The 12,066-nt window shown below is 41.6% G+C and overlaps 1 protein-coding gene across 3 annotated transcripts in view; it reads right to left on the bottom strand.

The window, feature by feature from the left end:
• sdk2a (sidekick cell adhesion molecule 2a) overlaps positions 1–12,066 on the bottom strand; it is an 80,500-nt gene continuing 68,434 nt past the window's right edge. Inside the window, exons 32-46 of one of the 3 annotated variants that reach the window (XM_047572930.1) lie at positions 11,917–11,987; positions 11,637–11,772; positions 11,397–11,453; positions 10,870–10,971; positions 10,607–10,722; positions 10,311–10,497; positions 9,245–9,382; positions 7,573–7,734; positions 7,352–7,477; positions 7,089–7,253; positions 6,866–7,006; positions 5,733–5,877; positions 2,950–3,079; positions 1,906–1,949; positions 1–1,679 (exon numbers count right to left, since the gene is read on the bottom strand). In XM_047572930.1, coding sequence (XP_047428886.1) covers positions 1,247–1,679; positions 1,906–1,949; positions 2,950–3,079; positions 5,733–5,877; positions 6,866–7,006; positions 7,089–7,253; positions 7,352–7,477; positions 7,573–7,734; positions 9,245–9,382; positions 10,311–10,497; positions 10,607–10,722; positions 10,870–10,971; positions 11,397–11,453; positions 11,637–11,772; positions 11,917–11,987 — 2,153 coding nt within the window. In that variant the 3' untranslated portion in view covers positions 1–1,246. Of the gene's footprint in view, positions 1,680–1,905; positions 1,950–2,949; positions 3,080–5,732; positions 5,878–6,865; positions 7,007–7,088; positions 7,254–7,351; positions 7,478–7,572; positions 7,756–9,244; positions 9,383–10,310; positions 10,498–10,606; positions 10,723–10,869; positions 10,972–11,396; positions 11,454–11,636; positions 11,773–11,916; positions 11,988–12,066 lie in introns of all 3 variants that reach the window. The other 2 variants (XM_047572931.1, XM_047572933.1) reach the window with 2 other exon arrangements.

Genomic DNA, 12,066 nt, shown 5'->3' with positions numbered 1-12,066 from the left:
TTTACAAAATAAAATAATTTATTTTAGAGAGCTACCATGTGTAGTATGGAATAGGGCCATACTGTCTCCTTCATGATGTATACAGCAAAGTTCACATTGGAAATTTGACAGATGGTGTTTGTGGAACTTGAAGATCGTTCTAGTCTATACATGATGGGTCCAACTCCAGCACAGCAATATCCCATTCAACCTTTGTAAAGAACCAGCATATTCAAAAGTATTGTATAAACATCTCAGCATTCCATATGTATACTGCTGTGTTAGCATAGAACATGTTTCCAAAAATCACACACGGCATGTTACACTGTAACACGTTCGACGTACATGTCACGTAAATCATGAAAACATTTCACAAATAAAACAAATGTCCTGTAGCTGTCCATACATAAATAAATACTTTAAATAGTCTTACACAGTCGACTGTCATCAGCCTAATGAGTAAACTGAAATTGTACTGTGGGAACATATAAAGTCTTTTTTCTGAGCATTTTTACACATGACCAGTTGCATGTTATTGTTCCCAATAATCGAAAAGAAACTGGAGTACTCTTAAAGTACCAGCACACAATCAGCATCCTCAGACTACTATAAAGGTGGCACAATGCTTTAATGTGATTCACAACATTATCACTAGTGATGTTCTGAAAATGTTGAGCTTCAAGCTGATTGATATAAACACCTGGTAAACAATATGCGACGAATACATAGTAAACACGTAACGCAGTTGCAACAGTGAATAGGCAGCGCAAGAGTCAAAGGCAACTAAGGGCCAAGGTGACCACAAGTGCCTCTCTTCAAGTCCATCTCTCAGTTCGATCCTTGGCCCCCCATAGGCCAGTCTCAGCAAGCCAAATAATCCATCCTGTTTATGGTTCTACGGTGGTCGTTTACATAAAGTTCTTATATTAAACAATAATACTGTGTTTTAAAAGATTCAGTTTTCAGGTTCTATTCTTTATCATTTTCATGGTTGATCCCCCAAATAGATTTGCTAAAGTAACGCATAAAAATCTTCAAATGATTGTCTTTTTATAAAATACATAATACACTGATTAACCAAGCATATGTGCTAAACACAATCATACGCACACACTCTTCACAGAGGAGAAAGCACTATTTAAGATGCCTGCAATGCTAATATTGGGCTACAACTCTGTCTGACAGACAGAGCAGAAGATTAAAAAAAAAAAGAGCAAGATACAAATAAACAACAACGAAATGAAAACTCGTCCTCATGGTCCTGTTGTTATTTCAAGGAGAGCTGTGTGTCAAACAAAAGAGGAGAAGCCTGCGGTAGGTGCCTGAGCGGCACAGCCCAAGCTGCTGGGGGGGCGGTAGAGGGTGTTGTGCTGGCTGGGGGGTTCGGAGGACAGAAGGGAGGGTGTGGGAGTCCGGCTTCCCTTAGGCCTGAACAGAGTGCCCTGGCCCTGACCCTGGGGCTGTGGGGATGGGGCATTCTGAGGGATGAGAGGGGGCAGAGGTGGCACGGGCGGTGGGTGCTGACGTGACTCTTGTTCCACCAGAGGCTCGGGCTGGGAGTAGCCGTACGCCGGTGGACGAGAGACGCCCTTCTGCTGTCTCCGCCAGGAGTTGTAGTAGGTGGGATCACTGATGTAGTGGTTGACAAAGGAGTGGGTCTTCTGCCGGCTCTGATCCATCTCATATTCGCTGTCGCTACCCTGTAAGTCGATCAGCAAAGGTTGTTAGCAATTGATTGTTAAGAAAAATACTACATGGACATGGGACGTTTACTACAATGGATCACAGCAACATTTCCACTCTTAGATCAAGACTAATTCTTTTGTCTGACAAACTACATGACACTGAGTCATAGCACAGCAGATAACATCTATTATTCTATACACAATTCTATGGGGCAGACAGTTTTCATATGTAGGAGCTCACCCATAGCTCTGTGGAGAACATACATAAGTGTACACAAGAGTGTCCTAAAATTGGAAAGAGATTATGTTTACACGATTAGTTTGCTTCTCTTGAATTACTGCATAACGGCGTCACTCTTTTAGGTTGCAAATACTGTACTTGTGTGGGTGAATCTGGTAGTTACATTGCACTTGCTGAGAAAGACAAACGGCTAAAAAGACAGCAAATTGCTCTCACAAGTGCTTGCCCATTCACTTTTTTTATTGAGACACTACAGCTCAACAGATGTCGAGGCACCATTTATTTACACAAGTGGCAGGTAAACAGTGGGAGGCTGTGCAGAGAAAGAATAACGCCAGCCTGTGTCTCACGGGAGAGGAGTGTTTGCACAAACCAGGTTAAACAGTGTTTTGGCTGCGCAGGTACCAGACAAATTGTCCAGGGGGATGTTGTGTGAGCGTGGAGCAACAGATGTTTAGAATCTGCTATGATCTGCTTCACTACCTCTTGAATTTATTATCTCTTAACACCCCTCCCCCATCACTATTCCACCCACACTGAGCTGTTCATGTAAGACAATAAGCCAGAGACCCAGCAGCCCACATGAAGAAATAATTTCATGTTTGAGGGACATTTATTTGTCATGAAGATATTATACCAAACATGAAACGCAAGGATTGGTTGTATACACCCTGCCCATGTGGGAATCCAATATTAAAGATGTCAGCGAAGACTAAGGTATTTTAAGAGAGGATATTTAATTTGGAGGTGAACCACTTGAGGCAGGCTGTCTTGCCGAGCGTCATAAAAATTTGATCAGAGATTCTGTTCCATAACTAGACAGCTTTCTAGTTTCAGCAGAATTATCAAGGGAGTAGCCCAGGTATGTGACAAAGGAAAGTGCAGCATGATATTTGTTTTTGTTTGAAACGGTTACACCGTTACCCTGGATGAATTCAAATTGTTGAATTGTTGAAAACAATGAATTCATTATGAATTTCATCCTTTAAATGTATTATTTTTATTTTATTATGGCATTGGCCATAGGCCAAGGACACTGCTTACCTGAGAGTCAGATATCTCAGAGGGTTTTTCAGTTAAACTACTGCTCTCTGCTGGGATTAGATCATTATACTTAGTGCTGACATCCTCATCTGAGTAGTGCAGACTTCCAGGACTGGGTCTTGGAGGAGACCTGGAGACAAATTTAAGATTGTGTGTCAGTAATAAAAAGCAAGACGGAACAATGCAGACCAGAAAACGACATAAGATTGGAAGGAAAAGGAATCTCTCGTGGGTGACAATGTGTGTGCAAACTTAAAAAGAAACATGTTAGTGCTGTGACTGGCACCAATTAAACTTGGAAAGTGGTTTGGAAATTAAGAAGTTTTGCATCTCCCAGGGAATTCAGTGACAATGATTACATACTTCTGACATAGTTCTGATGGGTAATCTGTGCATTCACGGAAGCCACTAATACACAGTGCAGGGACGACATTATAATTGGTCGTCATTTGTGAGCTTCACAGGGAAAGTCAAACTGGAGCCTGCGTATAAAAAGAATATTTTTGAAATGACTCTATGTGGTGATTAAAGCTGAATGACTTTACAGACAAAAAATGACAACAAAGCATGGCTTGAACTCTGTGAGTATAACAAATTTCTCACAGTCTCAAATCAAGCAAAAAGACCTCAAGCTCCTTTACACTCTAGCCTTTAGGTCCAAGTGAAGCAGAAAGAAAATTCTGTGAAGACAATTTTTGTCTTCAATTTTTGTTTTTGTTTAGTCACTGCTGATGCATCTAGTGTTTGATGAGACTGAAATTGAGTTGTCAATTAGGCAAAAGTAGACCTCAACCCTTGCATCATTGTCATAAGTGGCTTGAGTACACAACTCAGGCTGATAGAGCATTAACATACACGTTTGCTCAGTTGGTTTCAGGAAAAAAAGGGCTAAAAATGACAAAGTAGTCATGGCCACCAGCATGCATTAATGAGAATTTTTAAAGGATCTGAAATGGAAAATGTTGCATGTAGGGGCAGAATAGACAAGGATAAAATGATGAAGTGTAATATCAAGGTATGAGGTAGACAACCTTGACAGCCTAGAACAAGCCTGGGAGACACAACATGACAATGACCATGAAAGGTTTGACACAACAAAGGGACGTCTCCTTTAGGTTAAAGGGGGTGGACCGTGACAAAAATATTCAACAAGGTTGACTCTGAAATGAAAGGATGGGGCTACGTGAGTGTAGGGGAGGAGGGGCAATCAAGATTCTGAGCTTTGAATTATTTAGGAACACAGAATTTCTCTCTAGTCTTGTCTGTCTAATTCATCCTTCTTTTCTTCCCCCTTTCAAATATCCCACAGGGAGCCCTCTCACTCTTTGTCCTTGGTTTACAGATCATTAGCAGATCTTCGAAGAAAGGGAGCTACTCAAGGCCCTTTGATCCCCTCCTTGGCCTCTGTGGTCAAGGAGAAAATAACAAGTTCCCCAGTTCTTCAGTGCACCCTCGGCACATTCCACCATATTGTGGAAACTAATGTGCAACATATTTTTTTCTGTGCTGTGACAAGAAGCAGACTCTGAACCCCCAACAGAACCAATCAACCATCCACCCAGCCATGATCCAACCTCTCCACACAAACTTCACATGGCAAAGTTGAGAAATTCCTCTTATCAAATGTTTACATAAACATTACTCTACCAAAGTCCTGCTATCTGCTGACCATGAGCACTGTTTGTCTAAAGTGATGGACCATAGACTATATATAAATATGGACAAGACATCCCAACTCCCTTGCGTTGGCCAAATTGAGACTATTTTCCCTGGGACATGAGAGTGAAGCCAGTGTAAAAATGTTATTGATGGGCCACTCACACTTTTGACTCTTGCTTTTTTATTTGATAAATACTGCGCTCCGCTCTACCTCCACCAATTACAAAAAAATGTAGGATTATAGAGTTTACTTGTTTGTTTTTTTTTGTTTGTTTTTTCAACTCTCACGGCCGTAATGGACCGCTTTACGGGGAGGTTGCCTTGTAGTCATCATGATGACACATCCTTTTTCTAATAATGAATTAAGCAAAACTTATCAGATCAGACTTGAACATGCATCAGCATTATATTAACTACTTAAAATGATAGTAACTATCCTTGAAAAAAAATATTTGACTTGTAATTTGGTGTTTGAATTTGGTCCCAGTCCCACCCACTAACATGGAGGGGGTGGAGCTTATGACCTATGCTGCAGCCAGGCACCAGGGGGAGCTCTACATGTGTCACTTTTGAGGAGCTGTTCCGCCGCCCATCGTCAATGTTGTTATGTCTGAAAACATTCAGTTTTGTGTTCTTATTGTGTCTTGTTGGACTGCAGGTGCAGGTTACTGTGTCTTTAAGTCCTACAGAAGGGATTTATGGCAAGGATCGTAAATAGGTAAGGTGTGGTGTGTTCAGTAAACACTACTTCAATGAAGCTACAGGGTGTGATTATCAAGTCCTAAACAAACATAAAATATGTGATGGACAGACAAAGGGCACATGCAGACACACTTGGATGCTAATCAGCAGGTATTTTGTTGACCCCTTAGAAACTATTTCACACAAAGACTGAACATAAACAAGATGATAAGGAACAGCAGTTGGGTGCCTGTACTCTTGGTCTGCTCTCTCAAGGTTGACATACAAATGTGCAGGACGAGGAGAACACAGCGCTACATTGTTGCTTTTTGCCAAAAAAAAAGTAGTTACAAGTAACACACTAAACTGGAAGAAGAAATACAGACTAAACTGAGTTAATAATGTGTACAGCAGACTGCATACTAAAAGCAATGGCGACTGACCGGGTGTAGATTCCGTTTTTGCGGCAAAAGGAGTTTTTCACAGACAGACGTCTATTGTTGAGCTCCAGGGATGGGAAGCGTCCCTCATCCAGATGCACCATCTCTCCATGGGTCAGAGGTAGTGCCGTGCAGTTGGAGTGGTTGCCTGGACAGGGATATGAGGACGACATTGTTTGTGTTATGGAATAAAATAAATAATTTGCAGACTTTAATGAAATCTCGAATCAAATTCACTCTTAAGGATTAGATAAACATAATGCACAATGACACATTTTTTTCTGAAATAAAACTAGTCGTTAATCATACTTCCCTTACTTTAGTGTATAATTGCAAGCTCTTTGATGATTCAATGGCTAGATCACCATCTTTAAAACTATCAGCCTCCTGTAGGATGGTTCACATGTAGAAAATTGGGCTGAGGTTAGAAGCCTTATTTGTGTTCTCAAACAAATATGTGCTGGCCTCACAAAGCTCCGCTTTCTAACCCTGGAAACCCTGACAGGCAAAGATAAAAAGTCACAGATACAAGGCTTTTGGAAGGCTTGACCTAACCTGACTTTTTTCCCCACAACTACTTCCATTCTGTTTCACTTTTCTGTCCATTACCTACTTCATGCTGCTGCACTCTTGGACTAAAAACTCCTTCCAGATGCTCCTCCTGTGACAGTTACTTACTAACAATAATGCATTAACATTAACAATTAACAAAGTCTACCAACATAGATTGATTTCCTGTATGTGTTTGAAGACCATGATAAAATAGTTTCAAGGAGCAGTACAGTCAACTTGAATAATTTACTATCGTGAACATTGTCTTGTTGATATAGTGGTATGGTAGCCACTTGTGCTGTAGTTATATAATTACTCTCAGACTAACTAATGATCTATGGATTACACTTTTGCCTAGCCATTTATCCTAATATTGATCCTCACTGCATTTAAATGCGAACAATGATATTTATTCCCCTGCCTGTAACACACACACAACAACCTTTATCTTTCCCCCGTCAGCCAAACAATGTATGGAGATCTAGGTAATTTGATCCATTGTGCTGGTCTTTAAATGTGCAGGAAGGCAATTCTACTCAATATCTTCAGTAGAATAAACAGAGAAACTGAAGGGTTTGTCTTACCTGTGTCTGCTTTTTTGGTGTATTTTTTACTCTGCCCTCGGATGATCAGGATGAAAACAAGAAGGAGGATAAAGATGAGGCCCACCAGAGCGATAACGACCAAGAACCACCACTCCTCATAGAAGGGAGACACTTTCTGGGCTTAAAATACAACACATAACAATACGTAAGTAAAATACGTTTTGTATTAACTCTCTCTCATTTCAGTTGAAAGCAAACTAACCTGATATAGAAGGAGAGGGGGCACTGGGGGACCCATAGCCATAGTCATTGACAGCAATAACTCGAAAGTCATAGGTGACTCCTTCTCGAAGCATGTCCAGATTAAGTGTGTAGGAAGTCACTTCCTTAGGAATGTCTTTCACAAGGATATCCCACAATCCTTCATCTAAAGGCAAAATGAGAAAACGGATGAGTAAAACCAAAGCTGAATGATGGACAGATTGGTTCAGATATTTGCAATAACTCTTGATGCAACCAGCTCACCAGAAGGTCTGGCCTCAATAACGTATCGTGTGATAGGTGCACGGCCTTGATCACCACTTGTCCAATGCAGTGTCAGGGCAGTGCCATACCTAGAAATAAAGGGTTCTCCAGGAGGACCAGGGGATCCTTGTAAAGATACAAATGGTGGATATTTAAAAAGAAAGGCAAGAAATCTCTCTGAACATTAACACTCGGGGAAAAAAAACCTTAAGGTTTCCCACCTTCTCCAGGTCCAGTGGTGATGTTGGCCTCCACCTCAGGGCCATAAGTGAGTGTTTTGGCTCGGATGCGAAAGTTATAAGTGACACCGTCAGCCAGGTCCTTGATCTTCATCCACAAGGGAGAGCTGCCTTTCACATCTACTGTCACTATCTTACTGACACCTGGAGTGCGAGGAGAGGAGTCTGTACAGGAAACACTAAGACTCTAGATACTGCTTTCTGCAAGCACCAAATAGCCAAGCTTTGTTCTGAAGAGCAAACACAGAAGCCACATTCAGCCTTGCAGTAGCATTTGGCAGTCCAATCGCAAGTGGTCAGCTTAAAACACAGATGGAAACACACCCAGGACACAGTGAAGACACATTTGAGTGATCTGATCTCTGACCGCATTAGGAGGTGGTCTGGTGTACATTTGCCCACATGGTTTTGGCAGTGTAACCACACTATGCTCCCTGGCTCACATTAAAAACCAACTGCTCAACAGAGGACAAAAAAAATCACAACTACTATTATGAATAAAAAGTAAAAACAGGCATAAATTATTTCTGTTCATTTGTAATAAAAGCCTTTTGTCTCATAAATAAATCTAACAAATTCAGTGGATAAATATAAGAAAGCTGTGTGTGTTGCAACATGAAAAAAAACTTGGTTAATCATTATACTGAAGATTTTCCTTACGCTGCATCTCTCAGTGCAGCTGCAGAGTTTGGAAGCTTCCAGGGTTCTGTTATAATCTGAGCTTTGTGTGGGTCTCTAAAGTAAAAAACATCAATAATTGAACTGAAATATGGTCTTGTAATTATATAATGTTTTACATTCACAATGACACATTGACCCATTTGTTCACAAAAGCACACACACTTTCACACACTGGTGACAGTCAGTGTTTTGTTCAGAGACACTTCAGGCCTTTGAACCAGGGATCAACTATCTAGTCCTCTGGTTCATGAACAGTCTGCTGTACACAGTTGGTTTCAATTTATACAGATCATTCAAACGATCTTGAAATCAGAGTGGAAGTTCTGACTTAGGATGTGTGTGGCATTTCAGTGCCAGGTGTGACCACACGTACGTAAAGCTGGTCCGTTGCGATTGAGTTACCAAGGTCTGATGGTAATGCAAGGTCTGCATGGTTAATATAAGGAAAACACATAAGCTCAGACAGACAGGGTATGAGGCACATGGACAATTTTGCATTTGGAACACAAAATGTACTGTCACTGCTTCTAACTGCCTTTGTCCAAACAGAAAAAACAGAAAAGATATACCCTTTTTATGAAAGACCCAGACATTCAGTGTCTTTACTACTATGCTCACTTTCACTCTGGGTCTAGTGGATAGCCCAGGGATTCCAGCAACCTCTGCTCCCAATTTATGTGACAATCTGGTCCAGGCAACCACACTTAGCCAGTTATGAACCATGTTTCTTTCTGTGAAACTACAAGCTGTGAAATCTCACCAGAGAACTATAGTAAATTTAATTTATGTCATATACAGTATGTCACTGCAGGGCTTACTGTCATCTGTAACAAATTGAAGCATAGGTTTATGCGGCATGAGTTAAAAAGGAATATGGTTAACAGGCTAGAGGATGTAGATTACTGCCTGAAAAAGCCAGCTGGGGAATATCAAGAGACGGTGGAGCTGTTAGGCTCTAGGCACAGTTTCTCACCATCAACTGGAGAACAGGGCTCATAAACCAGGCGGTATCCCTCAATGATGCCGTTGGCCTGCTTGGGCTCTCCCCAGGACACATTGACGGAGGTGGTGGTCAACTCACTGAAGTGAATGTAGCTGGGAGCAGTCGGTGCTTTTGGAAAGGAAAGGGATAAGAGACATGATGAGAGTTGGATCTCGTCTGCATACTGAGACAAAAACATACACAGCATACTCTGTTACAAATATGAAATGCAATCATCTGAATATGTTACCCTGAAGTAGACTAAATATAAAAAATATATTTTTTTATATTTAATATTGTAATGTGTTCCTATTACACTTGAGCATGTCAAACCTAACATTACCGTCAGACAAATGAGTCACTGAGAATCGGCATGAAAAGTCGGCACAAGGGTGTACAAACTCAAACTCATTCTGTGACCTTGAAGAAGAGCTTTAGGAATTCTGCCTGCTGACCAGACCAAGATCCAGCTAAGTGTGAGGATTTACCCACAATTCTGCATAAAAATCACAAAAGCTTGTGTTGGCTCACTTCCCAGAAGCCTGTGGTGCAATGAGGCAAAATTCCTGCTTGGGTTTGTAAGTTCTCAGCACTTTGTATCCTTTGCCAATGTCACAGCCTTCAAGGGGGTGGCAAAGACAAGAGAAATTTATACTGTAAACCATTCTTTTTTGCTGAAACCGCAGTGGAAGGACTCTCGCTAACTTGTAAACACAGATGTCTTTGTCAGTTGCGCACCCCCCCTCTGACGCCCACTTTATTCTATGCTCCTCTGTTGTCATTAGACGTCCACCCGCATGGCGTGTACTGGAGGAGGTGCCAAAAAGACTCTAATCTCTCAAGCTATATCTCCCAGGACACACCATAGTCACAACTGCAGTTTGCAGTCTTGTCTAGCACTGTGACTAAAGATGAAAGCACTCATTTATTTTAGGGAGCACAAAAGCACTATCCTTCACATGATTCGCATGATGTTGGCAGAAATCTTACACTAAGGATAAATGGCACTGGCCTATGAGGAATCACTATAATCTCATGCATCTATAGTGTAACTCACCTGCTTGCTGAGTGCGCCCTCTGGTGGCCAGAGAGCGGGGCCCGTCCCCCGCAGCGTTGAAGGCAGCCACACTGATCATGTAGGTGGTGTAGCCTGTCAGGTTTTTAAGCTTCACTCCAAGCTCTGGCAAGAACAGAGTGCGCATTCGCTCTGTCTCATTCTGGAGCTGAAACTCCCAGAAATAGATCTAAAAACAGAATAAAGTCGAATTCATAGCATTTTAGTGGATGTTACTGTATGAATATGAAATGCATGATGCTTTCCCGGTAATACGGCAAAAAAAACAAAGCGGTTACCTTGTAACCTTGTATATCTCCGTTCTGAGCATCCAGAGGAGGTGGGTCCCATGTAACATCCAGCTGAGTGGCTGTTGAGGACTGGATGACCACATTTTGGGGAGAGGCAGTTGGGACTAGAATGGGGCAGAGTTTGAATAATAAAACTATGTAAGTTTTATGCAAATTTTATGTGTGATTTTATTTGTATATGTTGGAATTAAAGATTACACCTAAGTAGACTAAACACATTCTGCATACAAGGGAAGAGAAAAGAAGCATACCCGCCTCGCCCACAAACACCTCCTGCGGAGCGCTGCTCGGACCTTCTCCCACGGCGTTATACACACTGAGACGAATCTCATAGCGTTTGTGTTTACTCAAATCTGCAAGGAGACAACACATAGCAGCACTGTAACAGAACAGCTGCGAGGAAGGAACAAAAAGAAGTTGCTCCAGAGAGATGCACAGGCATGCCGACGCCTGTGACAAGACAACACTGCAACATGAACCAAAAGAACAAAAGTTTGGAATTAGACAGAAAAGTGATGAAAAGAGATGTTGTGGGGACACGGGGAAGAGTTGTTGGGGATTAAAAATAAAGAAAACATGCTGAAATAAAGGTTGGGTGGATGTGAGAAACTAAAGACATAAGAATCTGTCTCACAGGATGAGGCTTCTAAGAGCCACAGGAGGATGGAACTTGCCGGTACTGTTATACAAATGGTATATTTTGTAGAAATTAATAGAAGAATAGAAGGTACACGAACAGAGGTAGACGGATTGAAGAGGCTTAAAATGAGACACTTACTATCCAGTTCATATTGGGTGAGCGAGGATTCGCTCAAATTCCTGATGCTGTAAGGAGCTGCAGTTTGGACAGATAATGGCCAGGGTGAGTAAGATAAAGGTAGTTCGCGGATATGTGAAAAGGTGACACATTCTGTTTATGTTTTTTTTTGTTTTTTTTACAACAAACAGCAGGTCTTGATGAAGTGTATTTATAACTACAGACAGCTGCTGATGGCTAAACAGTATATGGTTAACTCACCGGCAAGATCTGCCCAGTTGGTTGAGGGACTGTTTACCGTGCGGACAGTGAAGCTGCGAACCCTGTCATAGTGTAATTCTCGATACCTGACCCTAAACCCCAACAGCACTCCATTTATATGGTCCTCTGATGGAGGCTGAGGAGGAGGAGAGAGGATCTGGTAAATATTCAATATTTAAGAAATACTGTATACACAACAGCAGCTACAGCTGCTTTAGTCGATAAATTCCACATTCATCATCCATTTGTCTGTTCAGAGAATAATTGAACATTGGTGTACCTGCCAACGGACCAGCACAGATGTGGTGGTGTGAGGCGTAACAGACAGTACGGTAGGGGCCTTGTCTGGGACTAGACAAGATTAAAGGTGTTAGCAAACCAGCTAGGGAGGATAAAAGTGCACCTGCATAGCAATTATTCCTTTCTTCAT

Source organism: Mugil cephalus, chromosome 20 (assembly GCF_022458985.1).
Source record: "Mugil cephalus isolate CIBA_MC_2020 chromosome 20, CIBA_Mcephalus_1.1, whole genome shotgun sequence".
NCBI classification, from domain to species: domain Eukaryota; kingdom Metazoa; phylum Chordata; class Actinopteri; order Mugiliformes; family Mugilidae; genus Mugil; species Mugil cephalus.
The sequence above is the reverse complement of the archived record's forward strand: the minus strand, read 5'-3'. Positions and strand labels throughout refer to the sequence as shown.